Source organism: Chiloscyllium punctatum, chromosome 48 (genome assembly GCF_047496795.1).
Source record: "Chiloscyllium punctatum isolate Juve2018m chromosome 48, sChiPun1.3, whole genome shotgun sequence".
NCBI classification, from domain to species: domain Eukaryota; kingdom Metazoa; phylum Chordata; class Chondrichthyes; order Orectolobiformes; family Hemiscylliidae; genus Chiloscyllium; species Chiloscyllium punctatum.
Window position 1 is genome coordinate 62,041,972 of NC_092786.1, and position 26,293 is coordinate 62,068,264.

At 41.8% G+C, this 26,293-nt stretch overlaps 1 protein-coding gene across 3 annotated transcripts in view; it reads left to right on the forward strand.

Annotated features, from left to right (window-relative positions):
* The first annotated feature begins 170 nt into the window (after positions 1-170).
* The window catches only part of LOC140469134 (AP-3 complex subunit sigma-2), a 91,566-nt gene continuing 65,443 nt past the window's right edge, over positions 171-26,293 (forward strand). The window contains exons 1-6 of one of the 3 annotated variants that reach the window (XM_072565449.1): positions 171-347; positions 555-630; positions 1,202-1,334; positions 2,986-3,192; positions 12,132-12,295; positions 13,082-15,681. In XM_072565449.1, the coding sequence (XP_072421550.1) occupies positions 256-347; positions 555-630; positions 1,202-1,334; positions 2,986-3,192; positions 12,132-12,295; positions 13,082-13,090 (681 nt within the window). In that variant the 5' untranslated portion in view covers positions 171-255 and the 3' untranslated portion in view covers positions 13,091-15,681. Of the gene's footprint in view, positions 348-554; positions 631-1,201; positions 1,335-2,985; positions 3,193-12,131; positions 12,296-13,081; positions 15,682-24,469; positions 24,606-25,559; positions 25,652-26,293 lie in introns of those variants that run through there. The other 2 variants (XM_072565451.1, XM_072565450.1) reach the window with 2 other exon arrangements.

Below are 26,293 nucleotides of genomic sequence, written 5' to 3' on the forward strand. Positions count from 1 at the left end.
AAGCCCCTCCCCTCCCGGAAGCCCCGCCCCGCCCCTGAACCCGCGGACGCCCCTCCCCTCCCCTCGCGGACGCCCCGCCCCGCCCCTGAACCCGCGGACGCCCCGCCCCGCCCCTGAACCCGCGGACGCCCCGCCCCGCCCCTGAACCCGCGGACGCCCCTCCCCGCCCCTGAACCCGCGGACGCCCCTCCCCTGAACCCGCGGACGCCCCGCCCTCTGAGCCCGGGGCCTGTGTCTCGGTCCCAGGAAAACGCCATGAGCAGAATTTACGAGGATAAAGCGTTAGCGAACAGACCGGTGATCCCGGAGTCGGTACCGGGGGGGTGGGAGCCGGCTCAGATGCAGCGGTGAGTATCGGTAACGGGCCCGTACCTTGAGGGTCAGGCAGCAGCAGGGAGGGGGGTCGGGACATCAGGGCCATTCCTCGGACGCTGCCGGACCCGCTGTGCTTTTCCAGCAGCAGACTCTCTGACCTGCAGACCCTGACCCTCCGGAACCAGGGGGCGGAAAGCGGGCGATTCCGAAAGAGGGTAACGGCTCCATTTTGTTTGCAGCGGCCCTGGGGTGGTGCTGGAGGGAAAACTGCGGGCCATCAGTCGCCATCAAATCATCGAGAGCGGAAAGAGCACGGTAAGGGCCGGCAAGATAGTCCGGGGCCACTACCCTGAGGGGTAAGGGGGCGGGGCTAGGAGCTGGGGGAGGGCGGGGTTAGGAACAGGGAGGGGGGGCGGTGGGAGATCGGGGGTGGGGGGGGGGGCGGTGGGAGATCGGGGGTGGGGGGGGGGGCGGTGGGAGATCGGGGGTGGGGGGGGGGCGGTGGGAGATCGGGGGTGGGGGGGGGGGCGGTGGGAGATCGGGGGTGGGGGGGGGCGGTGGGAGATCGGGGGTGGGAGGGGGGGGCGGTGGGAGATCGGGGGTGGGAGGGGGGCGGGGACTGGACGTGGCGGTGGGAGAGGGGGTGGGCGGGGGGAGGTTTTAATGGGGTAGGGGAGGGCTGAGGGGGGCCGGGGGGTGAGGGGGGGCTGGGTCGAGGTTGTGAAACTCAGCCAGTCTGGCAGAATCTGTGGCGGCAGAAATAGAGTTTTTGTATCCAATGACCCTTCATTGGAACTATAAATTATATATAATTCATTTAGTCTACTTTATTTAATAAACTGAAATGTCTGTTGAGTTTTTAATAAAATGTATTTACATTTTCCAGCATCGTTATTTCATTCTTTATATTGAACCAACAAGGATCCATAAAAGGCAGTTTGATTCTGCTGGTGTGGAGATTGAACCAAATTTCAGTGAAACTAAAAAGGTCAACACTGGCTATTTGATGTCTTCCTTCAGTGAGTATATGAAGTTAGATTTGAGCAGCCATGAGCATATTGAATGTTAAAATGGATTTGACAGTGTGAATTACCTACCACGTATAATGGGCTCAAGGGCTGAATAATCCTGTTCCTGTGTAACAGGTTTGAGTGGCTAGTGTGACAGGCTTGAGAAGATGAATGGCCTCCTATTTGTGTATAATTTTTTTCAAGTGGCTGAATGGTCTCTCTATTAGTCCAGTGTGCAAGTTTATCCATGTTTGGAGGATGTGCAGATTGAAATTATCTGGAAATTAGTGTTTATGACATTACTAGTTTTGGTGTGGGGGCAGTGGGTGATCCCATTTTGTTTCTTTAGAGAACACAAATAATTATAAAAAGTCAAAGTCATTCAATCTGCCCGAAGTGATCCATACTGGCAAATCAGTTTTGGGTAAGTTTTGAATATTTGTTTCTTCCTCTTCAGTGTTATTTTATGTCAAAGATAAAGGACCAAAAACAGCAGTCATAAAACCTTCGTGAGCAGGAGTTGGTGTGAGAATGGTCACATAGAGTCATAGAGATGTACAGCACGGAAACAGACCTTTCTAGCAGTAGACTAGTACCCTGTATCTCCGTATTCTCCTCAATAACATTGTCTTTTTTTCAGTGTGAATATTGACAAAAAAAATTCCTTTAGCGCTTCTCCTATCTCCTTGAACTCCATGCACAATGTCCCACTACTATTCTTCATTGGCCCTAATCTTTCTCTAGTCATTCTTTTATTCCTGATATACCTATAGAAAGCTTTAGGGTCCAACATGTCCATGCCGACCAGATAACCGAACCCAATCTAGTCCCATCAGCCAGTACCCAGCCCATATCCCTCCAAATCCTTCCTATTCATATACCCCCCAAATCCTTCCTATTCATATACCCATCCAGACGCCTTTTAAATGTTGCAATTGTACTAGTCTCCACCACTTCCTCTGGCAGCTCATTCCATACACGTACCACCCTCTGCGTGAACAAGTTGCTTTTAGGTTTCTTTTATATCTTTCCCCTCTCACCCTAAACCTATGCCCTCTAGTTCTGGACTGTCCCACCCCAGGGAAGAGACTTTGTCTATTTATCCTATCTATGCCCCTCATGATTTTATAAACCTCTGTAAGGTCACCCCTCAGCCTCCGATGCTCCAGGGAAAACCGCCCCAGCCTATTCAACCTCTCCCTATAGCTCAAATCCTCCAACCCTGGCAACATCCGTGTAGATCTTTCTTTTCTGAACCCTTTCAAGTTTCACAACATCTTTCCGTTAGGAAGAAGACCAGAATTGCACAGAATATTCCAAAAGTGGCCTAACCAATATCCTGTACAGCCGCAACATGACCTCCCAACTCCTGTACTCAATACTCTGACCAATAAAGGAAAGCATAACAAACACCTTCTTCACTATCCTATCTACCTGCGACTTCACTTTCAGGGAGCTATGAACCTGCACTCAAGGTCTCTTTGTTCAGCAACACTCCCTAGGACCTTACCATTAAGTGTGTAAGTCCTGCTAAGATTTGCTTTCCCAAAATGCAGCACCTCGCATCAAAAAGCAGGTGAAAATTGTCAAACACCTAATGCCATGGACTTAAGAGTCTGTTTCTTAACTTTTTGTTTTCATGTTTTATGTCATGTGGCAGAGGTTGAACCAGCAGGACAGACAGATAAGATTTCAGCTGAAGATCTGAAGCAATTGATTAATAAACCAGAGCTTATTAAAATCTCAGAGAAACACACCCCCAGTCACAGCTTGGCATTCTGGATCTTGGAGGGAGAGATGGAAAACATTGAGCTGGAAGTTGAAGATGGATTACGACTGAAAACCCTGGGGGACAGTCCTTTTATTTGTAAGTTTGAGTGTTACATCCTGGAATAATTGACAATACTGAGACTCATTGTTTTTGCAGCTGTAAATCGTTCGCTGGTGTTCTTACAAAACAAGAACATAGCACATTACAGCATAGTACAGTCCCTTTGGCCCTTGATGTTGCGCCAACCTGTGAAACCAATCTGAAGCCTATCTATCTTATACTCTTCCATTTTCATCCTTATGTTTATTCAATAACCATTTAACTGCCCTTAAAGTTGGTGAGTCTACTACTGTTGCAGGCAGTGTGTTCCATGCCCTTACTACTCTCTGAATAAAGAAACTATCTCTGACATCTATCCCGTATCTATCACCCCTCAATTTAAAGCTATGACCCCTCGTGCTAGCCATCACCATTTGAGGAAAAAGGTTCTCACTGTCCACCCTATCTAACCCTCTGATTATCTCATTGGTCTCAATTAAGTCACCTCTCAACTTCCTCCTCAAGCCTTTCCTCGTAAGACTTTCCCTTCATACCAGGCAACATCCTAATAAATCTCCTGTGCATCCTTTCCAAAGCTTCCATATCCTTCCTATAATGCAGTGACCAGAACTGTATGCAACCCACTCTAAATGCAGCACCAGAGTTTTGTACAGCTGCAGCATGACCTCGTGACTCCGAAACTCAATCTCATACCAACAAAAGCTCACACACCATATGCCTTCTTAACAACCCTATCAACCGTGGCATCATTTAGGGATCTATGTACATCGACACTGAGATCTCTCTGCTCATCTGCACTACTAAGAATCTTACCATGAGCCCAGTACTCCTTATTCCTATTGCTCCTTCCAGAGTGAATCAACTCTCACTTTTTCACATTAAACTCCATTTGCCATCTCTCAGCCCCGCTCTGCAGCTTATCTATGTCCCTTTGTGACCTGCAACATCCTTAGGCACTGTCCACAATTCCACCGATCTTAGTGGCATCTGCAAATTTACTAACCCATCCTTCTAAACCCTCATATAAGTCATTTATAAAAATGACAAACAGCAGTGGCCTCAAAACAGATCCCTGTGGTACACCACTAGTAACTGAACTTTAGGATGAACGTTTCTGATCAACCACCACCCTCTGTCTTCTTTCAGCTAGCCAATTTCTGATCCAAACTGCTAAATCACCCTCAATCCCATGCCACTGTATTTTGTGCAATAGCATACTGTGGGGAACCTTATCAAATGCCTTACTGAAATCCATATACACCGTATCAACTGCTTTACCCTCATCCACCTGTCTGGTCACCATCTGAAAGAACTCAGTAAGTTTTGTGAGGCACGACCTATCCTGCATAAAATAGTGTTTACTATCTCTAATCAGCTTATTCCTCTCCAGATGATTATAAATCCTATCTCTTATAATCCTTTCCACACCCACCACTGAAGTAAGATTCACTGATCTATATTTACCAGAGTTGTCTCTATTCCCCTTTTTGAGCAAAGGGACAACATTTACTATCCTCCAGTCTTCTGGCACTATTCCTGTAGACAATGACGACATAAAGATCAAAGCCAAAGGCTCTGCAGTTTCTTCCCTGGCTTCCCAGAGAATCCTAGGATAAATCACACCTGGCCCAGGGGAATTATCAATTTTCACACTTTCCAGAATTGCTAACTCCTCCTTCTTCCCGTCTAGTCTCGTAGTCTGTATCTCAATATTCTCCTCAACAATGTTGTCTTTTTCCAGTATGAATACTGACAAAATATTTATTTAGCGCTTCCCCTATCTCCTCGTCTCCATGCACAACATCCCACTACTATCCTTGATTGGCCCTAATCTTTCTCTAGTCATTCTTTTATTCCAGATATACCTATACAAAGCTTTAGGGTTTTCCTTGATCCTATCTGCCAATGACTTCTCATGTCCCCTTCTGGCTGCTCTTGGATCTCTCCTTAGGTCTTTCCTGGCTTATCTGTAACTCTCAAGTGCCCTAACTGAGCCTCTACGTCTCATCCGAACATAAGCCACCTTCTTCCTCTTGACAAGAGATTCAACATCTTTAGTAAACCAGGGCTCCCTCACCCGACCACTTCCTCCCTGCCTGACAGGCACATACTTAACAAGGACATGCAGTACCTATTCCTTGAATAAGCTCCACATTTCAATTGTACCTATTCCTTGCAGTTTTGTTCCCCATGCTATGCATCCTAAATCTTGCCTAATTGCATCATAATTGCTTTTTCCCCAGCATTAACTCTTGCCCTGCGGTATATACCTATTCGTTTCCATCGCTAAAGTAAACATAACTGAAATGTGGTCACTAGCACCATAGTGCTCACTTACCTCCAATCAAACACTTGGCCAGGTTCATTACCCAGTACCAAATCAAATGTGGCCTTGCCCCTTGTTGGCCTATCTACACAGTGTGTCAGGAAACTATCCTGCACACATTGGACAAAAACTGATTCATCTAAAGTACTCGAACTATAGTTTTTCCGGACTATATTTGGAAAGTTAAAGTCCCCCATAACAAAAACCCTGTTAGTCTCGCTCCTATCCAGAATTATCTTTGCTATCCCTTCTACATCTCTGGAACTATTCGGAGGCCTATAGAAAACTCCCAACAGAGTGACCTCTCTCCTTTCTTGTTTATAACCTCAACCCATACTACCTCAATAGACAAGTCCTCAAATATTCTTTCTATCACCGTAATACTGTCCCTGACTGACAATGTCACACCTCCCCCTCTTTTACCATCTTCTCTGTTCTTACTGAAGCATCTTAATCCTGGAAACTGCAACAATCATTCCTGTCCCTGCTTTATGCATGTCTCTGGAATGGCCACAACATCAAAGTCCTGGGTACCAACCCATGCTGCAAGTTCCCCAACTTATGAGAAGCAAGAGCTTCCATCAAGTCTGGAATTCCCCAAATCCTTCGCAGCCAATAGTTGATTGTCAAAATTAGAAAATGAGAAACAAAACCATTTGTGCACAGTAGGATCACACACACACCCAGCTGTTTACTCTGACAAACCCCCACTCCATCTCTTCTTCTCATGTGCGTACTCTTTCACACTCTCTCTCATGCACTCAAATCTAGTGTCTTGAAGTTGAATCAAGGCAATTACAAGGACACTTTGCTAAATCAATATGGGAAAATGGGTTAAAAGATCGGACAGTGCCATATATTTTAGAGATTTTTTCATAAGTCACTAAACATATATTCCTTCAACAGCCCTCTGGGTAGTTAACAAGGGAGATGAAGGCTGGAATCAAAATGGGAGCAGCGTATATTGCTGTGAAAATTAATGTAGTGATGGAACTGACGTCCATAAAGATTTGGAAATCAACAAAGGAGGAATTAGAAAGCATTCCACAATTATAACTAAACCTAAAAGCTGTTTTAAGTATTTAAAAAGGAAAATGTAACCAAAGTGAGCATTGGTTCTAAAGAGCAATATTGGGAAGTCAATAATGTGGAATGTTGGTACAGAGTTGAATAGGTTTCATGTATTTATTCACAGGCTAGGCCAGCATTTATTTCCCCTCCTTTTGCTGATCAGAGTTGGATATTGGTCAGACTGCGTAATAACATTGCCATTAGTGAACGAGAGCATTTTTTAATGATAATTGACAATGGTTAATTGTCTGCCATTGGGCTAGCTATTTATCTTTATATTGCTATTGCACACATTTCACTATCTGATACAGTGGAATTCAAACCCATTTCCCCAGGAACATTGGAATATCAACCTTGTGACATTATACTACACTATAATCTCCCCTGGGAGAATACTTGCATCTTGTATAGAATAGGTGTATGTAGGTCATATATAAATTGCCAAGCTTTAACTAGTGTAATGCCACAGATATTAATGCTGAACCTCACCTATTTACAATCTGTATCAATGATGTGGATGCATGGATCCAAATATGATTGCCACATTTGCTTATTGCACAAAAACAGGTATAGAATGGATGTTTAAAAAAAATGTCAAGTGTATATTATTGAGTCCAAATTCCTTATAGACTATTAAGTGACTGTGATATTTTTGCAATTGGAGTAAAATATGGAAAATTGTAAACTTGTCCATTTGTCACTAAGACTCAAGAAGGAGCATTATTTTAAATGGTGAGAGATTGCAGAACTCTGAAGCCCAGTGGGATCTGTGAGCTAGAACATGTGGTTTCAAAAGTTAGTATGCAGGTGCGTTTAAGTGATTAAAAAGGCAATGTTTGATCAGAGATACTCAGCATGGCTTTGTCAGAGGGAAGTCGTGCCTAACAATTTTGATTGAATTATTCAAGGAGATGACAGAGTGTTAGATGAGTGTTGTGCAGTTAATGTAGTTTGTATGGATTTCAGCAAAGATATTGAGTCCGAAGTTTAGAAAAAAGTAAAAGCACCTGAAATCCAGGGTAACTTGGCAAGTTGAATCCAAATTTATTTTAGTGAAAGGAGACAGATGATAGTGGTAGAAGGCTGTTTATGTAACTGAACGCAGATGTCTCGTGGCGTGCCATAGGGATCAGTGCTGGGCCTGTTGTTGTTCATGATCTATACAAATGGAGTAGATGAGAAAGGAGGGGGAAGAAGGAAAAATAAGTTTTAACTGGAGTGTAAGAGGTTGAGGGGTGATCTTGTAGAGGTTTATAAAATCATGAGGGGCAAAGAAAAGGTTAATAGCAAGGGTCTTTTGTCTGGGTTAGGGGAGTTCAAAATCGGGCTTAGTTTTAAGGTGAGGGGAGAAAGTTTTACGAAGGATATGAGGAGAAACCTTTTTACACAGCGGTTTGTGTGTGGACTGCCAGAGGAAATGGTGCAGTTACAGTTGCAACATTTGAAAGACATTGGATAAGTACGTGAATAGGAAAGGTTTGAGTGGATATGGGTCAAACACAGACAAGTAGGACTGGTTTAATTTGGGAAGCATGGACAAGTTGAACCAAGGGGTCTGTTTCCATGCTGTATGACTCTAATATACAAAGTTTGGCTGGGGGGGTGACAGTGAGGAATAAGGTCTTGGTTGCAGGTAGATATAGCCGGATTGGGCAGATCAGAGTAGATGGAATTTAACGGGGAAACATGTGAAATGTAATGTGGAAGAAAGGAATAATCAATGAATGGCAGGATACTAGGAACCTCAAGAGGAACATGAGATCTTAGGGCGCTTGTCTATGGATTCCTGAAGGCAGCAGAACAGGTTAATAGGTTGGTTAAAGTGGTATACAGGACACATGCCTTTATCATTGTGGTGTAGATTATAAAAGCAGGGAGGTTTTGTTGGAGCTGTACACAACTTTGAGACCACAGCCGGAGTATGCAGTGCAGGTCTAGTCACTGCACTATAAGAAGGATGAGGTTGCACTGGAGGGGGTGTAGAGCAGATTCTGCAGGAAAAGAAACAAAGAACCGTGAATCTGAAACAAAACAGGAATTGTTGGACAAAATCAGCAGGTCTGACAGCATCAATGCAGAGTAAGTGTTTTGGATCCAGTGACCCTTCTTCAGAACTGATTATAGCTATAAAATGTTTTGTATATATGCTGAGATAGAATGTGGGGGGGGGGGAAGAGTGAAGGAGGAAATGACGGTGGAAATAGAGCCCAGGGCGAGAGAACAGCAGTTGGGTAGAGAATGAAATGGATAATGGGGAATTTGGGAAAAGGAAAAGCTGCTAATGGAGACCTTTAGTGGGTGACAATGGGTTGGCTATGGTTGACAGCCCATTGGATGACAAGGCCTGGTGTGCTCGGTCGAGGGAAGGACATGAGAGAAGGTGCTCAGGTCCTAAAATGATTGAAGTCAATATTGAGCCCTGAAGGCTGCAGGGTCCCCAGGGAAATGAGATGCTGATTCACCAGGATGTTGCCTGGGATGGAGCATTTTAGCTATGAAGAGAGGCTGGATAACTGGGTAAAATATGAGGCTGAGGGGACATGGTTGAGTTGTAAAGGACTGAAGGGCAGGGATAGGTTGGATAGAAAGCAAGTCTTTCTTCTTAGTTGAAGGATTAATAATGAGGGCCCAGGCTCTCTTGTGCAGTGGTAGCATACCTACCCCTGAACCAAGAGGCCGTGTTCAAGTCTTTCCTGCTGCATACATGTGTAATGACATTTCTCAACAGGTTAGTTAGAAAAATTGGTTAATTTAAAAAAAACATAGGGCACAGTTTCAATTTGGTAGGTAGGAAGCTTAGAGAAGATTCAAAGAATTTTTTTTCCACCTGAAGGTTGGAGGGAAATCTGGAATGCACTTCTTGGGAGGATGATTGAGATGGGAAACTTCAGAACCTTTTACAAAGTACTTGGATGATCACTTGAAATATCATAACATCCAAGGCTTTGGGCCAAATGCTGGAAAGTGGATGAGTGTAGATTTAGAGCATAATAGATTCTATGAAGTTAATTGGAATGTTTGATGTTTGTTTCAGTGAAAATAGAATATCAAAGTAGGCAAGATTTGCTACTGCTACACAAGACCTTGGTGACTCCATATCTGGAATACTATGTACAGTTTTGATCTCCCTAAAGGATATATAGAATTGTGTTTGAAGCTGTTAAAGAAAGATTCACTTGACTCATTCCTGGGATGGAGTGGAATCTCATTGAAATTTACAGAATACTGAGAGGCCTGGATAGGTAAATGTGGATATGACATTTCCACTAGCAGGAGAGATTTAGGACCCAATGGTACAGCTTCAGAGTGAAGGGTTGACTCTTCAAAACTGAGATGAAGAGGAATTTCTTCACCCAGAGAGTGGTTACACTGTGGAACTCATTACCACAGAAAGCTGTGGAGGCCAAATCATTTAAGTGTATTTGAGACAGACAGGTTCTTGAGTGGTAAGGGGCTCAAGGGTCACTGGGAGATGGCAGGAGACTAGGTTGAGAAACATTATCAGCCATATGTTTGGATAGGTGCAGCTCCAATAACACATCAAGCTCAACACCATCCAGGACAAAGCAGTCCCCACTTGATTGGCATGTCATCCACAAGTATCCAACCCCACCACCAACACTCAGTAGCTGTACTATCTACAGGATGCACTGCAGAAATTCATCACACATTCTTAGACAGCACCTTCCAAACCCACAATCGCTTCCATCTAGAAGGACAAGGACAGCAGTTACATGGGAATATCGCTACCTGCAAATTACCTTCTAAGTAGCTCACCATCCTGACTTGGAAATCTATGGCTGTTCCTTCATGTTGGTGGGTAAAAAAGGCCACCTTCTCAAGTGCAACTTGGGATGGGCAATAAAACGATTGTTCCTGTACATCCGTAAGACCATAAGATATAAGAGAAGAATTAAGCCATTGAGTCTGCTCCACTGTTCTTTTTTATTATTAATTCATGGAAGTCACTGGCTGGTAGCATTTATTGCCCATCCCAAGTTGCTCATCCGTCAATTTAGGCAGGTAGGGCTTGGTTTAATGCCTTATGTAAAGGCAGTACCTTTCGGAGTGTGCCACACATGCTCAGGTGAGAGCTAGGATGTCAGCCTTGATTTCTGTACTTAATCCCTAGGTTGAGATTTAAACCTCTAATCTTGTGAGTGAGAGATGGAAGTGCTTTTGTTGACTTAACTGGGAAGACTGCACCAATAATTGAACCTAACTCTACCACAAGCTGTCACAAATTTGTAACTATCCAATTGATCACCAAGATGATCAATTTACTTGATGGACTGCTACTCAGGACAAAAGTAATTCACACCAGATTTCAATGTTGACAGGAACTTTGACAAATAGCAGTGAAGAAAAGAGTACTACTCTATGACTTAAACAATACCCTCTTGAAACCTCAAATACATACACACTCATTCACGAATTAGACAAAAGAGACAAAAAATTTTGATACAAATATCATAGCTTGAAAAGACACCAAGAAAACAATTCTGAAGATCCAAAGTTGTCTCTCTCCTTTATTTTTAGCATTGGTGATATGCTGGTATCTATATAACGATTGTCATTCTTCAATTTGACTGCTGTTTTGGTGGACATGGATCTTTTCTTGTACAGCAACTTTGTTTTAACTAGCACCTTAGTGAACTGTTTATTGTCATGTGTAGTTAATATAACATAGTGAAAAGTTTATACTGTCGCCAAGAATCAGCGTCATTCACATCAACTTAAAACAAAATAAAGAAAGATAACTTCTTCATCACCACTTCCCCAGTTTAAGCTACACCAGCCCACCCCATGCTGCTGCTGCCGCCAGAGTGCTGCTGTGGGATTCAAAGGCTGATAATATCCATGATCTAATGCATCTAATGGTGTGATGTTTGTTTGGAGTTTCTCATCTGTAAATCCAGTATGAATACCCTACCAAACTACTTTATGATTTGGCACTTTCGATAAATGCTATATATCTGAAATATCAGAAGTTCACTGTATTATCGCAACAACACTGCATCAATAATTGAGTCTTGCTCTTCCACAAGCCATCACAAATTTGTAATTATCCAATTGACCACTAGATGATCAATTTACCTGACAGACTGCTACTGAGGACTCAATGGCTTGACCAATCTGAAGGATGTTATCAGGCAGCTTTTCCTTGATTCAAAACCTCCTGATACTGCTCTGTCTCACTAATATAATGATCTCATTACTACAAAAGCAACATTGTTATGTATAGCTAAATATCTGCACTTTTAAATTTTTCAAGTTGCAGAATTCTAGTATTTTAGGTCTCTAGTAGTGTCTGATTTCTATTCCAGTTTACAGTCTAAAAGGAAAATGTGTGCCCACCCCACCCCACCCCCACTATTAACTGGACCATGATAGACTGTAACACATATATATCTTTAAACAAGTTTCACAGTAGTTAAGTCTTGCGCCTTGTATCCTTTAGCTGTGGGTCACTCAGCGTGAAGTTGAATGAGTGACCTTTCCATAAGCCAAGCTTGACTAAGTCTCTGACAGGATTAAAAATGTCACAAGCTCTTACTGTAAAAATGCTTTTTTTTAGTTTCACTGGCCAAAATGGATGCTGGAACTGTGGCTAAATGCAACTTTGCAGGAGGTGAAAAGGTGGGAACTTCTTGGACTGACAATGTATTTGCTGCAAAGTGCAAAACTGAGCAAGAGGCCAAAACTAGCACCCAAGGAGAAGGCGTTGATGAGGATGAATGGGTAAGACTTGGATGGAGAGTGTTTCTTTCACTTACTCCTTATATTGGCAGATTTATCCGATCTTTAGTGATACTTCATTCAAGAGTCATATTGTTCAGGAATTCATTGTCAAGTGTCTACAAAACAATAAATACAACAAATCTGCGTGAACAGCTGACACAGTAAATATTAAATTACATCTAAAAATTAATTATCAATAATAACCATTTTTACAAATTCAGGATAGAAGTTGGCTTCAGTAGCTAGCTTAATCATCGTGTTAGAAATTGTGATAGTTTGTAAAAATGTGTTTCAAAGCAATTGTAGGCAATCTTTAAAATTCAGATTGATTATAAATATGATTCTTGTTTGGACATTTGAGGGAGTATTTCACTCCAGCAATGGTGCAGAACAGTGCTGGCTGTGATATACGGCTTGTGCTATTTAATGGATAAAATTACATATCCAGTGCTGCGGGTTACAGGCAGCTGATCTGATCCTGGTGTCACTACCCAAGAGCAATTTCTAAATTGAATCTACCTTGTGATCAGTGAAAATGTTAGCTTCAAATCTGAACATTTTAGAATCCAGTCCATAGATAGATAGATTCTCTATTCAGAGACATATTTCTGATTCTTAGCTTGTATGTCATTTCCCTTTGTGCAGTCCTTTCCAGTTCACCTGAAGGCTGAATATATGTCTGATTTTTGCTGAACTAACCCTCTGTTTTCAATATTTTCTCTTTCCATTTTTTTTGACGAATGATCTGTTCATTCAGTATATTCATTTAATCTTTTTTTCTTCCAGGATGATTGATTGAGATTCCTTAACATCAACAAAACCAACAAATGGCAGCAATTCTGGAAATTATTGAACAGGATAAGAGATCACAGATCAAGCTATTTTTCATTTGATTTTTGATTTTGAAATTTGGAGCAAAACTTTACTAACAATAAAACCAAAACAAATTAAACTTCAATAACCATGATGTCTTGTTAAGCATTACAACATTAACTAGAGGATTGCAGAGGATAATTCTGATATGTCTGCAAAGGCCTTCATTTTCTTCACTATTAAAATTATCCTTGAAGTAATGTTATTTGGACCAATATTGCCTTGTGATTCCCTTAGTGACATGGCTGATTTGGAGCACCAGTGGGTGTCAAACAAGGTACTTTCTTCAAGTTGGATGATTGGACCTCCACAATGTGTTCGGACCATTTGGTGAAGCCAGTCTTGGACTAGATTACTGAGTGAACCATTCCAGCTAAATGTCTTCTGACTCTAATCCAGTATCTGCAATTGTTTGCTTGATGTGCTCAAATAACCATCCAGCATGTTGTCCATCTGTATAGTTATCCTTGATTCATGCAATGAATACAGAGCTTCGATCAAAATGGTTGGAGGTCCAACAATTGTTGATCCCCCTAGAGGTTATTACATTCATAGTCTCTGCAGCAATCCTGATTCTCATTTTGTAATTGTCTCCCTGAGCATCTCCATTTATTTCTCACTGACAAATTCAAATATGTTCTTTAAAAGCTTCCTGTAAACCTACTCTGAATGGTCAGACCTTAATTTATCTTTTACACTGTTTATTCTTCCTTTTCCTTTGGCCTCAAAAATATTTTATTGTCAAGTGTAAGTTATCGACAAAATGTTAGTAATATCACATTGTAAGTTTGCAGGCCTTTCGTCACCATGCTAGATACTATCATCAATGAGCCTCCAGTGAAGCATTAGTGTTCTGTCCTGCTTGCTATTTATCTGTCTCTGTTTGTTGTGGTGGGTGATATCATTCCCAGTTCTGTTTCTGAGAGGTTGGTAAATGGGGTCCAAATCTATATGCTTGTTAATGGGCTTCCGTTCCAGCTTGAATGCCAGGCCTCTAGAAATTCCCATGTGTGCCTTTGTTTAGCCTGTCTCCTCAGGATGGATATATTGTCCCAGTCAAGCTCATCCACAACTGAGCTACAAATCTCCTCCAAAGTCTCAAACAGAAATACATTATGAACTGATTGTGGGATTGATATACCTGTCACTGAACCTTGTCGATGTGCTGTATGATAGTGATATGATTTGATGTTCTGCTTACAATTGACCAGCCACTCTGTTCATCAATGTTCGAAGGAGCGAACCAAGAGTTATATTTCTGTATATTTCTAGTACTTGAAGTATGAGAAGGGACTGTATGCCTTCTTTGGAGAGTAGAGATGAGACTACAAAATAAACTTTTTAAGAAAACAAAATGTTGAAAGTAATTGATGATGATGCCTTAAAGTCAGAATTCACACAACATCAGGTTATAGTCCAACAGGTTCATTTGGAATCACAAGCTTTTGGAATGCTGCTGCTTTGTCAGGTAGAGTCACCTGTTGGACTATAACCCGGTGTCAGTGTGACTTCTGACTTTGTCCAACCCCAGTTCAACACTGGCACCTCCACACAATGAATCAATTTTTATTGACTGGTCAAATTGTGTGTGCCTGTTGGAATTCCTTTGAAACACCTGCATTTGAAACCTGCCACAGATGACTAATTCTGTCTGTGCTATTTAATTCCAGCATATTATCACTTTGTACAAACTGTGGTCAACGATTACCAGAGGGATTGAGGTGTGCAGTTAAGATTATTGACCAATGTAATAAAATATTTTCTCCAGGCTTCATTGCTGAGATCCTTTACCAAATTCCAGGTGCAGCTTAGTACAACTTGCTGACAATTAAAATTTTGTGAATGTCACAAGAGGTGACAGAATACAGGTAGTTTGGGAGAAACTTTTCCTATTGACAGAAACAATGAATGACAAAAGAAGCAACAAATGTTTTCATGCAAAGTAGTTAGGCTCTGGAATGCATTGCCCAAATAGTAAGATAAACTATCTTAAGAGGGGAAAAAAGGTGTGGGGCCTTGGAGAAATGGAACCAATCTTGCAGCTTGGACACAATAGGAAGCACTGTTACCATTCAATAATTCTCTTAACTTTTACTTCTAAAGGCAACAGAAATTCTGTTGATAAAGTTTACACTAGTTTTACATGGATACCAGGTCAGGAATGAAAGGATTGATACCAAAAGCTTTTGACAATGTTTAATCAATCCTCTGCTGTGGTTTGTATCAGTGTAAATTTTCCACACCAGCTTTTTAAATAAAACATATCAATTTTGTGCTAAAGTTGTGTAACTCTATTAGTTGATGCCTTGACTCATTTTCTGATGAATGTGAAATTTTCCATCTGTTATCAAACAGTCAGAAGTGGAAAATTGAGGTGATCGCCTGACGTGATTGCATCATAGTTTAGAATAATTATTTTTAGTGATTTCAAATGAGCAACATATAAGTTATTGAAAATATCGAGTGCATTTTTGTATACTGCTGCTAATAAAGTTCATTTGCTAGTGTTTCAACTTTTACTCTTTTAATGTTTGGGGAAATACTGCTAATTTGGTTAAAGAAAACTTCATAATTTTTTTCTTAAATGAGAGATATTGAGTACCGTTTTTGAAAATTCCTGAATCTGTGTTGCTGCTGCACTTCTAATGATGCTTCACAAAGTTGACCCGGAATCCATGTGTCTTTCGGTGCTTTATGGGAGTTGTAAGTAATGAAAGAGCTGTTACTGATGGGATGCTGTAATGGTTGCAGCTCGAGTTGGATCTTACTTGATGCGCAGCACATTACTGAGACTTCATTATACATGTACTATTGCGTAAGACCAAATGTCAGAATCTCAATGAAAATTGATCTCAACAAGTTGCCTTATTCTTGAAACAGTTTCTTTTTGCAGTGTCAAGTTTTACTACCTTAGATTAGCTTTTTTAAAAAGATTTGTGGCAGAGAATCTGCACTGGGAAGTTTGAATAGGAACTATGTTTTGTAACAATCACTCTTTGCTTAGGAAGCTTGCTTCCCTCATTTACTGAATTCCAAGTAACTGTTTCACATAGGTCAGCCAGGTAAACTTCACTTCAGCAGATTACATTTGATGCTACTGCCAGTGAACAGATGCAATTCCTGGTAATGCTGGAAATGCTGTGCTTGTAAAGGTTGTGAATACCAATGTTACTGAGGCTGGGTCTCAGATTAGAACAATAGACAGTCTTTGATTAGTCATGAGTTACCCAGTATCTTCTGGATTCCACTAGAAGATCATGGAACAAATTGTGTCGTTCTGGAAGGCAGGTGCAGAGCATTGAGACAAAACTTGTGAAAAATCAAGTTTAATGGACTAGCCACTGTCCATGTGACTGGAAATTATCTCCCTGCATCTCCGGTTCCAAAGCTAACATTCCAGGGAGATTGAAGAAAACAGTGTTCTTATGAACTGTACCATCAGAAAAGTAGAGAGGGCTCTAAACAAGTTATTGAGGAGTTGGGGTGGCATGGTGACTCAGTGGTTAGCACTGCAGCCTCACAGTTTCAGGAAGCTGGGTTCAATTCAGTCTTGAGCAATGGTCTGTACGGAGTCTGCACATTCTCCTGTCTGTGTGGGTTTCCTCCAGGTGCTCGGTTTCTTCCCACAGTTCAAAGATTTACATGTTAGGGGGATTGGCTGTGCTAAACTTCCCTGTGGTGTCCGGAGATGTCCGGTTAGGTGGATTAGCCGTGGTAAATATGGGCTTATGGGGATAAGATGGAAACTGGAGCTGGGTGGGATGCTGTATGGAGGGTTGTTTCAAACTTGATGGACTGAATGGCCTCTTTCCGCATGGTCGGGAAATGAGGAAATTGGTGCACCAGTGTGTCACCTGAAGAAAACTAGAAATGGCAGAACCCTTAGCCCTGTAACCCTTAAGCTACAGGCAGATCTGGGCATGAAGGTTCAAAGTGGCACACAGGGGGCCAAGGTGATTAAGAGGGCTTCTGGCATGCTTGCCTTCATCAGCCATGGCATGGAAGACATGGCTTGGCAAACCATGTGTTGCGACGCAGGGAAAACCTCCTGCTTAATTTAAACCAGCAACACAAAAGATTTATCCCATGCAGTAATCTGTGAAACTCCGAGAGACCAAGAACTAGTTAAAGTAAAAAGTAACAACTTTATTTCTTAAAAAGTATAACAGAAAATAATTAATTAACAACTATTTGCAACTCCTTCCTATAACCTATCTTTTGCTTTCCCTTCTATAGTACTAGTCCGATAAAACCCCTGATTAAGATTTACCAAAATTCAACTTTTCAAAAACCAGCCAGCTGTCAAATCTTCGCTTCCTTGGTCGTCTTTTTTTCTTTGGGATATCTGATTCACAGGTCACTGATCGATAAAGGTACCTTGAAGAGAGCTATTCTTTAGGCTGTCTGCAAATGCTGGTGACTTGGCAGTTCTCCTCCCAACTGTTCGGTTTCCCCGGTCTTATACCCCCCCGCCCCCCACCCCCAGGCATCGGATTGTGTCACTGGCCTTTACAATTGTCAATACAGAGGAACCCCCCCCCCCCCCCCCCCAAGGCATCGGATTGTGTCACTGGCCTTTACAATTGTCAATACAGAGGAACCTTGACTATCCGAATATCAGATTATCCAAAGGGGATCTCAAGGTCCCGATAGAAACATTACGTCAAAGAGCTGTTTCAACCTTGATTGCGTGATTAAAAATGAACCCAGGCACCACCTCTAAATGACTGACCACCTGCCCTCTCTCTCTCCCCCCACACTTTCCCTGGAGTTTTACACAGGGGTGCACCCTAAACCCCCTTCCCCAGATAATCTCTCCAACACTGTCCTGTTGGAGAGGTGGAATCTGTCAAAATTCTGAGGGAGACTTACCCCACAAAGGCAGCAGCAGTCTTACTGTTAGTGTACAGTATGGCTGCCCTGGGGGGAGTGGGTCAGACAGGCAGGGGTATGGATGGGTGTCAGAAGGTGTGTGGGGATGGATGGGGGCAGGGTTGGGACTCTAGTATTGGGGTTGGTGGGGGGGGTGGATGGTGGGTGGGGGATGGATTGCGGTGCGGGGTTTGGGGCTGGGAAGTGTTGTGGGTGGACAGAGTTGGGGCGGAAGGGGTTTGGGGGTTGGCAGGCAGGCGGTGGGGCGGGGTCTCACATGCAGTGTGCTTTTATCTCGTCTCCTGAAAAGGGAGCAGACTTCACTGAAAACTCCGAGCCCCAGAGGAAATCAAATAAACGAATAATCAATTATCTGAACAAAATAGTGCCCCACCCATCTCATTTGGATCATCGAGGTTTCTCTGTATACCAAATTCAAACTTAATTGGAGTTTGGTATTTTTTGCGGCACAATTTACACTGATTGGCTTAATTCAAATCTTGTTTTGTCATTTCCAGGCAGCTAGCTACTGAACCACGTTACATGTTCAGAAGACTTGGTGCTGTCATGAAGCTCTACTAGCTCTCTTAACTCTCACAGGTACATCACACCCACATCTTCATAACACCTCCCTCCTTAAGAAAAAATGAACCATCATAATGAAAAGATGGCTTCATTTTTTTTCTATTTCTTTAAAACACCTTACCCTAACATACAGATTATTTTAATATAAGGTCACCTTAACTTCTTCCCATATACACACACATTTAAAATAACAAAGTTTAGATGAGAATTGTATTTATTTAATGTTATCAGTTAAGTCCACGATGACGCATCTGTGATTACATTCTTATGTCCAGCAACATGTATGATTTTTAAATTAAAAGTCTGTAACATAAGACTCCAACGAAATAGTCTCATATTCATATCTTCAAAGCATTCTAAGAATGTAAGCGGGTTGTGATCCGTGTACACAACAGTCTCCAACACATTGTTCGTGACACACACATTAAAATGTTGTAAGGCCAGTACCAAACTCAATAGTTCTTTTTTTGATTATGGAGTATTTCCTCTGGTGGATGTTGATCATCTTCGAAAAGTAACCAACTGGCAGTTCAAGCCCATCCTCATCTTTTGGTAGGAATACAGCTCCAACTCTTATGTCACTAGCTTCGATGGTGATTTTAAAAGGTTTTGAAAAGTTTGGTGTAGCTGAAACTGGTTTGGTGGTTAATATTGATTTCAAATGGTCGAACATCTCCTGGCATTGTTCTGTCCACTGAAACTTTGTGGTGTTCTTCAGCAAATTGGTTATCGGCGCCACTACACCACTGAAGTTTGGTACAAATTTCCGATAGAATCCACTGAGTCCAGAATCGAAGCACCTCTTTTTACGAGGTTGGTCATGGAAATTCCTCAATGGCCTTCATCTTTGTGTTCTGTAGGGTCAACCTTCTATGACCGATGTTATGTTCCAAGAATGTTACCCCTGCTTTCACGAAGTCAGTTTTATTTAAGTTTATCACCAGTTTTGCTTCTCATAGTCATTCAAAGAGCTTTGCCAACAGTACCATGTGATCTTTCCAGGACCTGCTAAAGATCACAACATCATTCAAATAGACGCGCAGTCTGTTAATCCAGCTTCAATTCTGTTCATGAGTCTTTGGAATGTGGCAGGTGCGTTCTTCATTCCAAAGAGCATCACTTTAAACTGATATAGTCCATTTGGGGTTACAAACGCAGAAATTTCTTTCGCTGTCTCTGATAAAAGGTACCTACCAATAACCAAGCATTAAGTCCAATTTGGTGAGGTAACTAGGTTGACTGAATTTCTCGATACAGTCCTCCAATCTAGGAATTAGATAGGAGTCCAATTTTATAACTGCGTTGACCTTCCGATAATTCACACAGAATCATTGAGTCCCGTCCAGTTTGTGAACTAAGACAATCGATGAACTCCACTCGTTCTGGCTTGGTTCAACAATGTCCTCGTTGAGCATAGCCTCCACCTCCACCTGGACCTGCCTGGCTTTGAAAGGATTAAGCCAATAGGGATGTTGTTTTATCGGAGCAGTATTCCCTACATCTGCTTCATGTACAATAACATTAGTCCTCCCCATTTCATTTTACATATGTCCTTATACTGCAATAACAAATTTTTCAACTGCATTCTATGCTCGAGACAGAGAGCTTACTAAGCTATCCTACTCCTCATAAGGAGACAACGGGATATCCATTCTTCATTTTTTCATCTATTTTGAGGCACATCAAAATCCACATCATCTGGATTTAATTCCTCACTCTACAGGGCAGTAACTAACGCCTGTTTTTCTGGTTCTTTCTCTCTAGTATAATACGGTTTCAACGTGTTCACATGACATACCTGAAACCTTTTTTTTTGATCTGGCACCTTTACTAGACAGTTCACCTGATTCAACTTTTTTTTTTCCAATTTGATAGGGACCACTAAACCTGGTTTTGAAAGGATCTCCTATTAATGGTAACAGTACTAACACATCATCCCCTCGGGAAAATGTCTGAATCTCAGAATTTTTATCTGCCACCTGCTTCATTCTATACTGTGCCCTCTTTAGATGCTGTTTAGCTAACTCACCTACTCAATTTAGTCTCTCCCTCACCTCCGATACATAATCTAAATGTGAAATCTCTGACTTTGATTCTGTCAATTTTTCTTTAATTAATTTCAAAGGGCCTCTCGCTTCATGACTGAATATTAACTCGAAGGGAGTGAACTGAGTAGATTCGTTTAGGGCATCTCTAATGGCAAACTATATGAATGGGATTCCTTTATCCCAATCATTTGGGTAATCCTGACAGTATGCTCTCAACATGGTCTTCAAGGTCTGATACCACACTTCTGAAACCACTGGCACTGTAATTTTCTGGTGTCCCACTTCATTATAATGAAAATGCCCAAGGCTTTTCTCCTCCTTTCCATCCTCTTGGGCTTCTTTTTTATTCTGTGGTAAATTCTTACCAGTGCTCTCTACTCTTAGTTCCGTACCGTAGGATCCCCCTTTCTCCCAACTTCTATCCCTCACAGGATGAAATTGTGGCCAGGAGCTTGTCCTATGCACCAACATTTGCTCATCTGCTAATTCTGCTGCCCTTCTTACTTCCTGAACTTTTTATTCCTCCACATGAATTCTTTCCATCTCTGGAAGTTCGTTTTTAAACTCCTCCAGCAGAATAATCGCTCTTAGAGCCTCAAACGTCCTATCTATTTTTAAAGCACGCACCCATCGATCAAAATGACTATTTAATTCTTTTGAATTCAACACAAAAAGTCTAATGTGATTCCTTCTTTGTGTTTCTGAACCGCTGTCTATAGGCTTCTGGTACCAATTCATAAGCACTTAAAATAGCCTGTTTAGCCTCTTCATAAACTCTTGACACCTCATCAAACAGCATGGCAAATACCTCACTACATCTGCGACCAGTTGAGTCTGAACTAGCATTACCCATAAATCCTTGGACCACTATCTGCCTAGCCAAATTTACAAATGAAATTTCTCATCAAAGTGTGGAAGTTTTGACATATTTGTTTATATCACTACCTTCTCTTTAAATCTCCATCCTTAAAAGTCACACAACACCAGGTTATAGTCAAACAGATTTATTTGGAAGCCTAGCTTTCAGAGCGCTGCTTCATCAGGTGGTTGTGGAGTATAAGATCGTAAGACGCAGAATTTATAGTCAATGTTTACAGTGTAAATTAACTGAAATTATATATTGAAAAAGACCTGGATTGTGAAACTACAATCTCCATCCTGTTAACTTGACTTTGCTTACTAAGTTGCAACTTCAAGTTCAAATTCTCTCTCTCTTTGCTCAGCTAAGAACTTTCTCTCTCCCCCTTTGTTTATCTTCTAACTCCATTTTCCTCAATTGTAATTTAAGTTTTGCTACGTCTACCGCACTTGTCTGTTTCTCTGATACACCTAAGTGTTTGAGAAACTCCTTTACAATTTCAGCTTTACTTTTGTCCTTGGTTAAACCTAAATCTAACTTATTTGTTAATTCTAAAAGTATGGCTTTTTTCTTTCCTTCTAAACTTTCTTGGCAAATTTGATAATCATCTTCAAATCCCAGAACCTCTTTAGCAATTTTAAGGGCCATTTTTCTCACTTTCAATTTAATCTACCACAAGTCACCGAAAGTAAACAAACTGCCTCACCTACGTTTTATTTAAAGATCTAGGACACTAACCTGCAGATATTTAAATCTGCTAGGATTTTTCGTACCCCCAAACCTGTTCAAACCAGTTCAAAGCCTGACAATGAGCCCACAAACTGTTACAACACATGGTAAACCCTCCTGCTTAATTTAAACCAGCAACACAGGAAAGATTTATCCCGTGCAGTAATCTGCAAAAATTCGAGAGGCCAAGAACTAGTTGAAGTATAAAGTAAAAACTTTATTTCTTAAAATATAACAGAATAATTAACTAACAACTAATTACAACTCCTTCCTCCAACCTATCTTTTACTTTCCCTTCTATAATACTAGTCCAATAAAATCCCTGATTAAGATTCACCGAAATTCAACTTTTCAAGAACCAGCCAGATGTCGAATTTTCTTCTTCTTAGGGATTTCTGTTTCACAGGTCACTGATCAATAAAGATACCCTGAAGACAGCTACTCTCTGGCAGTCTGCAGATGCTGGTGACTTGATGGTTCTCCTCCCAAATGTTCAGTTTTCTCCAGTCTTATACCCCCAAAGCATCAGATTGTGTAATTGGCTTTTAAGATTGTCAATATAGTAAATTCAAATTTGATCGGAGTTTGGTTTTGTTGGGGTATACTTTAAAATTGATTGGCCTGATTCAAATCTGTTTTGTCATTTCCAGGCAACCAGCTACCCAAGCTAATCAAGCACATGTAACATTATATCTTGTTCAGAACACTTGCTGTCTGGTAGTTCTGCTAGCTTTTAACTCTTTTAAAGGCACAGTACACCCACATCTTCATAAGACATGTTATAGCTATATAAAACCCTTGTTAGGCCACATTTGGAGTACCATGTGCAATTTTGGTCACCATACTACCAGAAGGATGTGGAAGCTTTGGAGAGAGGTCTCACTGCAATTTTACCTCAGCTCAGGGCATTGGCTATGAGGAAAGATTAAAAATGATTAGAATTGTGTTCACTGGAAAGATAGTAGCTGAGAGGAGACCTGCTAGAGATCCACAGAATAATGAGAGGCATAGATAGGATGGATAGTCAGAGTTTTTTTCCCAGTGTTGAAATTTCAATTACAAGAGGTCAGAGGTTTAAGGTGAGAGGGGGAAAGTTGAAGGTAAACGTGTGGGGGACGTTTATCTCACAGAGAGTGGTAGGAGACTGGAATGCACTGCCACAAGAGGTATTGGAAGCACGCACTTGTCAACATTTAAGAGACATCTGGATGGTTACGTGAATAGGGAGGGAATGGAGGAATATAGACCACATAAAGTCACGTTTGTTTTTCAGTTTAGCTAGGGCATGATGATCAGCACAGGCTTGGAGAACCAAAAGTCCTGCTTCTGTGTTGTCTTTCTCTTTTGTTCCTACATTCTATTCCTTCTATACTCACATATTCATTTATAAATGACAAAAACAGTGGACCCAGCATGATATTTTTTGGATAGAGATAAGAGATAGAAAGTTTGAAGGGTCATTTGTGGGGAAGTAGTTTATAGGCCTCCTAAGAATCCACCACTGTCAACATCCTAGAGGTTGCCACTGACCAGAAATTGAACTGAGCTAGTCATTTAAACACTGTGGCTACAAGAGCAAGTCAGAAGTGCAGACTGCTGCAGTGAGGAGCTCACCTGACTCCCCAGAGCCTGTCCACCATCTACAAGTCAGGAGTGTGATGGAATAATATCTGCTTCTTGAACGGGTGCAGCTCCAAGAACACCCAACAAGCTTGACACCATCCAGGACAAAGCAGCCCACTCTATTGGCACCACATCCACTCCTTCCACCATCAACACTCAATAGCAGCATTGTGTACCATCAACATGACACACTGCAGTAATTCACCAACGATGCTCAAACAGCACCTTCTTAAACGCACAACCACTTCCATCTAGAAGGACAAGGGCAGCAGATACATGGGGACAGAACCCCCTGCTAGTTCCCCACCATGTCACTCACCATCCTGACTTGGAAATATTTCGCTATTCCCTCAGTGCCGCTGAGTCCCAATCCTGAAGCTCTAACAACATTGTGAGAACACAGCTCTTCAAGGTGCTGCAGTGGGGGACCGGAAGAGGCGTTGCGCCGGGAGGCGGGGGACCGGAAGAGGCGTTGCGCGGGGAGGCGGGGGACCGGAAGAGGCGTTGCGCGGGGAGGCGGAGGACCGGAAGAGGCGTTGCGCGGGGAGGCGGGGGACCGGAAGAGGCGTTGCGCGGGGAGGCGGGGGACCGGAAGAGGCGTTGCGCCGGGAGGCTGGGGACAGGAAGTGGTGTAGCACCAGTGAATGGCAGAATGATCAAGGCGATTCTGATCTTTAATAATCATGGGAAGCCGCGGCTCAGCCGTTTCTATGAACGCTTCGTGAGTACCCGAGCCTGGGACTTGGTCCCCCCCCCCCCCCCCACCCCTTGGGCGAATATTTCATTTAAAAACGGTTTTGTGTAAAAAATCCAAAATCTATGACCGTCCCGCTCCAGCTCTTGGCCTTTACCGTCCGCCATGGTCCAGAGAGTCTCCTTTCCAAAACCCATCTCCTCACAAGCACCGCTTTACACCATTATCCAGCCCGCCGCTCTCCTCAGTGTTTATTAACATTTCTCATCCTAAAACTATCATTAATGTCTCTGTGGCTAGATTACATCCACTAATATACATGCGGAAGAGTCGGGGTCTCAACGCTGAGCTCTGGGCGACCCCACTGTGCAATTCCTCCACAATTAAATTTAACCTGTCACCATTGTGTCCTATTTCCTGACCTTAACTCTTCCATCTCATTTCAATTTTTATGAAGTCAATTTTGCTGTACTTTAGGAAACACTTTTAAATGACCTTGTTGACTCTTTCAGTTTTTACCTATAAAAATCAACGAAGTCAAATATGATTTTGCCATTCCTTGTACATTTTCAGTATTTAGTTTTTTTTTCTGTCCCAATTGCTGTCCTTAAATTGTATGATTACGTTTATTAACTGGAAATCCTAAACTGAATGCTTTCATTCCTACCCAATTGCTGTTGGTGCATTTCTGGCTCTCTATATCTGGGACTCATAATGAAATAATTTGAGAATGAATTCACAATGATTGATATAATTGTATCCCTAGTAATGTGGATCTTGTTCCGAAAGACTGCAGAGTGTATATTCTGTATATTTCTAGTAGATCTGCATGTGCTTGTCTTTCCATTTTTGACTGAAGACTACACATGCTGTTCAGTTGTAATGTTGATTGGTGCTGTGCTTGTTTTTTTGAGCACCACCAGTGTCACAGCAACAGCTTCAGTAGTTCTCAAAGCTTATATGTTTGTTTTGAAACTTCAGTCAGAGGACATGCAACAGCAGATCATCCGAGAGACGTTCCATCTAGTCTCCAGGAGAGATGAAAATGTCTGCAACTTTTTGGAAGGTGGCAGGTGAGTGGGTTGATTATTGAAGAAACTCCCAAGTGGCGGTTGGTCTGGACAGATTTTTACTGCTCAGCTCCAGTAGGTGGGGCACCACATGCACACTATGTTACAAATGTTTGGGGCTGTGGTAAACATGGTAGGGAAAGAAGGAGGAGTGGAGTTGGTTCATTTGGGTTTTCAAGATATGATGTCCCAAAAAATTAGTGTTTATGGGATTAGGGCTCTTTTAAGAGTTTGTGTTGAGGATTGATTAATAAAATGAGTAAGAATAAGTGGTTCACTTCCACATTGTTATCTTGATGTTTCTAATTTTGATTATCATGAACAATTACAAACAATTTAATTAACAGTTGTGCAAATTTTGAACAGAACATGTTAATTTAGCTCCCAGACAGTGTTGAATTCACTAATTCTTTTATACTGTAAAATTATCAAATCCTATCTGGAGTGAATCTTGATGATTTACTAGCAAATTGTGTTATAAGAAAGAACAAAGAAAATTTACAGCCCAGGAACAGGCCCTTCGGCCCTCCAAGCCTGAGCTGATCAAAATGTAATGTCTAAACCTGTCGGTCAATTCCTAAGCATCTGTATCCCTCTACTCCCCACCTACTCATGCATTTATCCAAACGGATCTTAAATGAATCT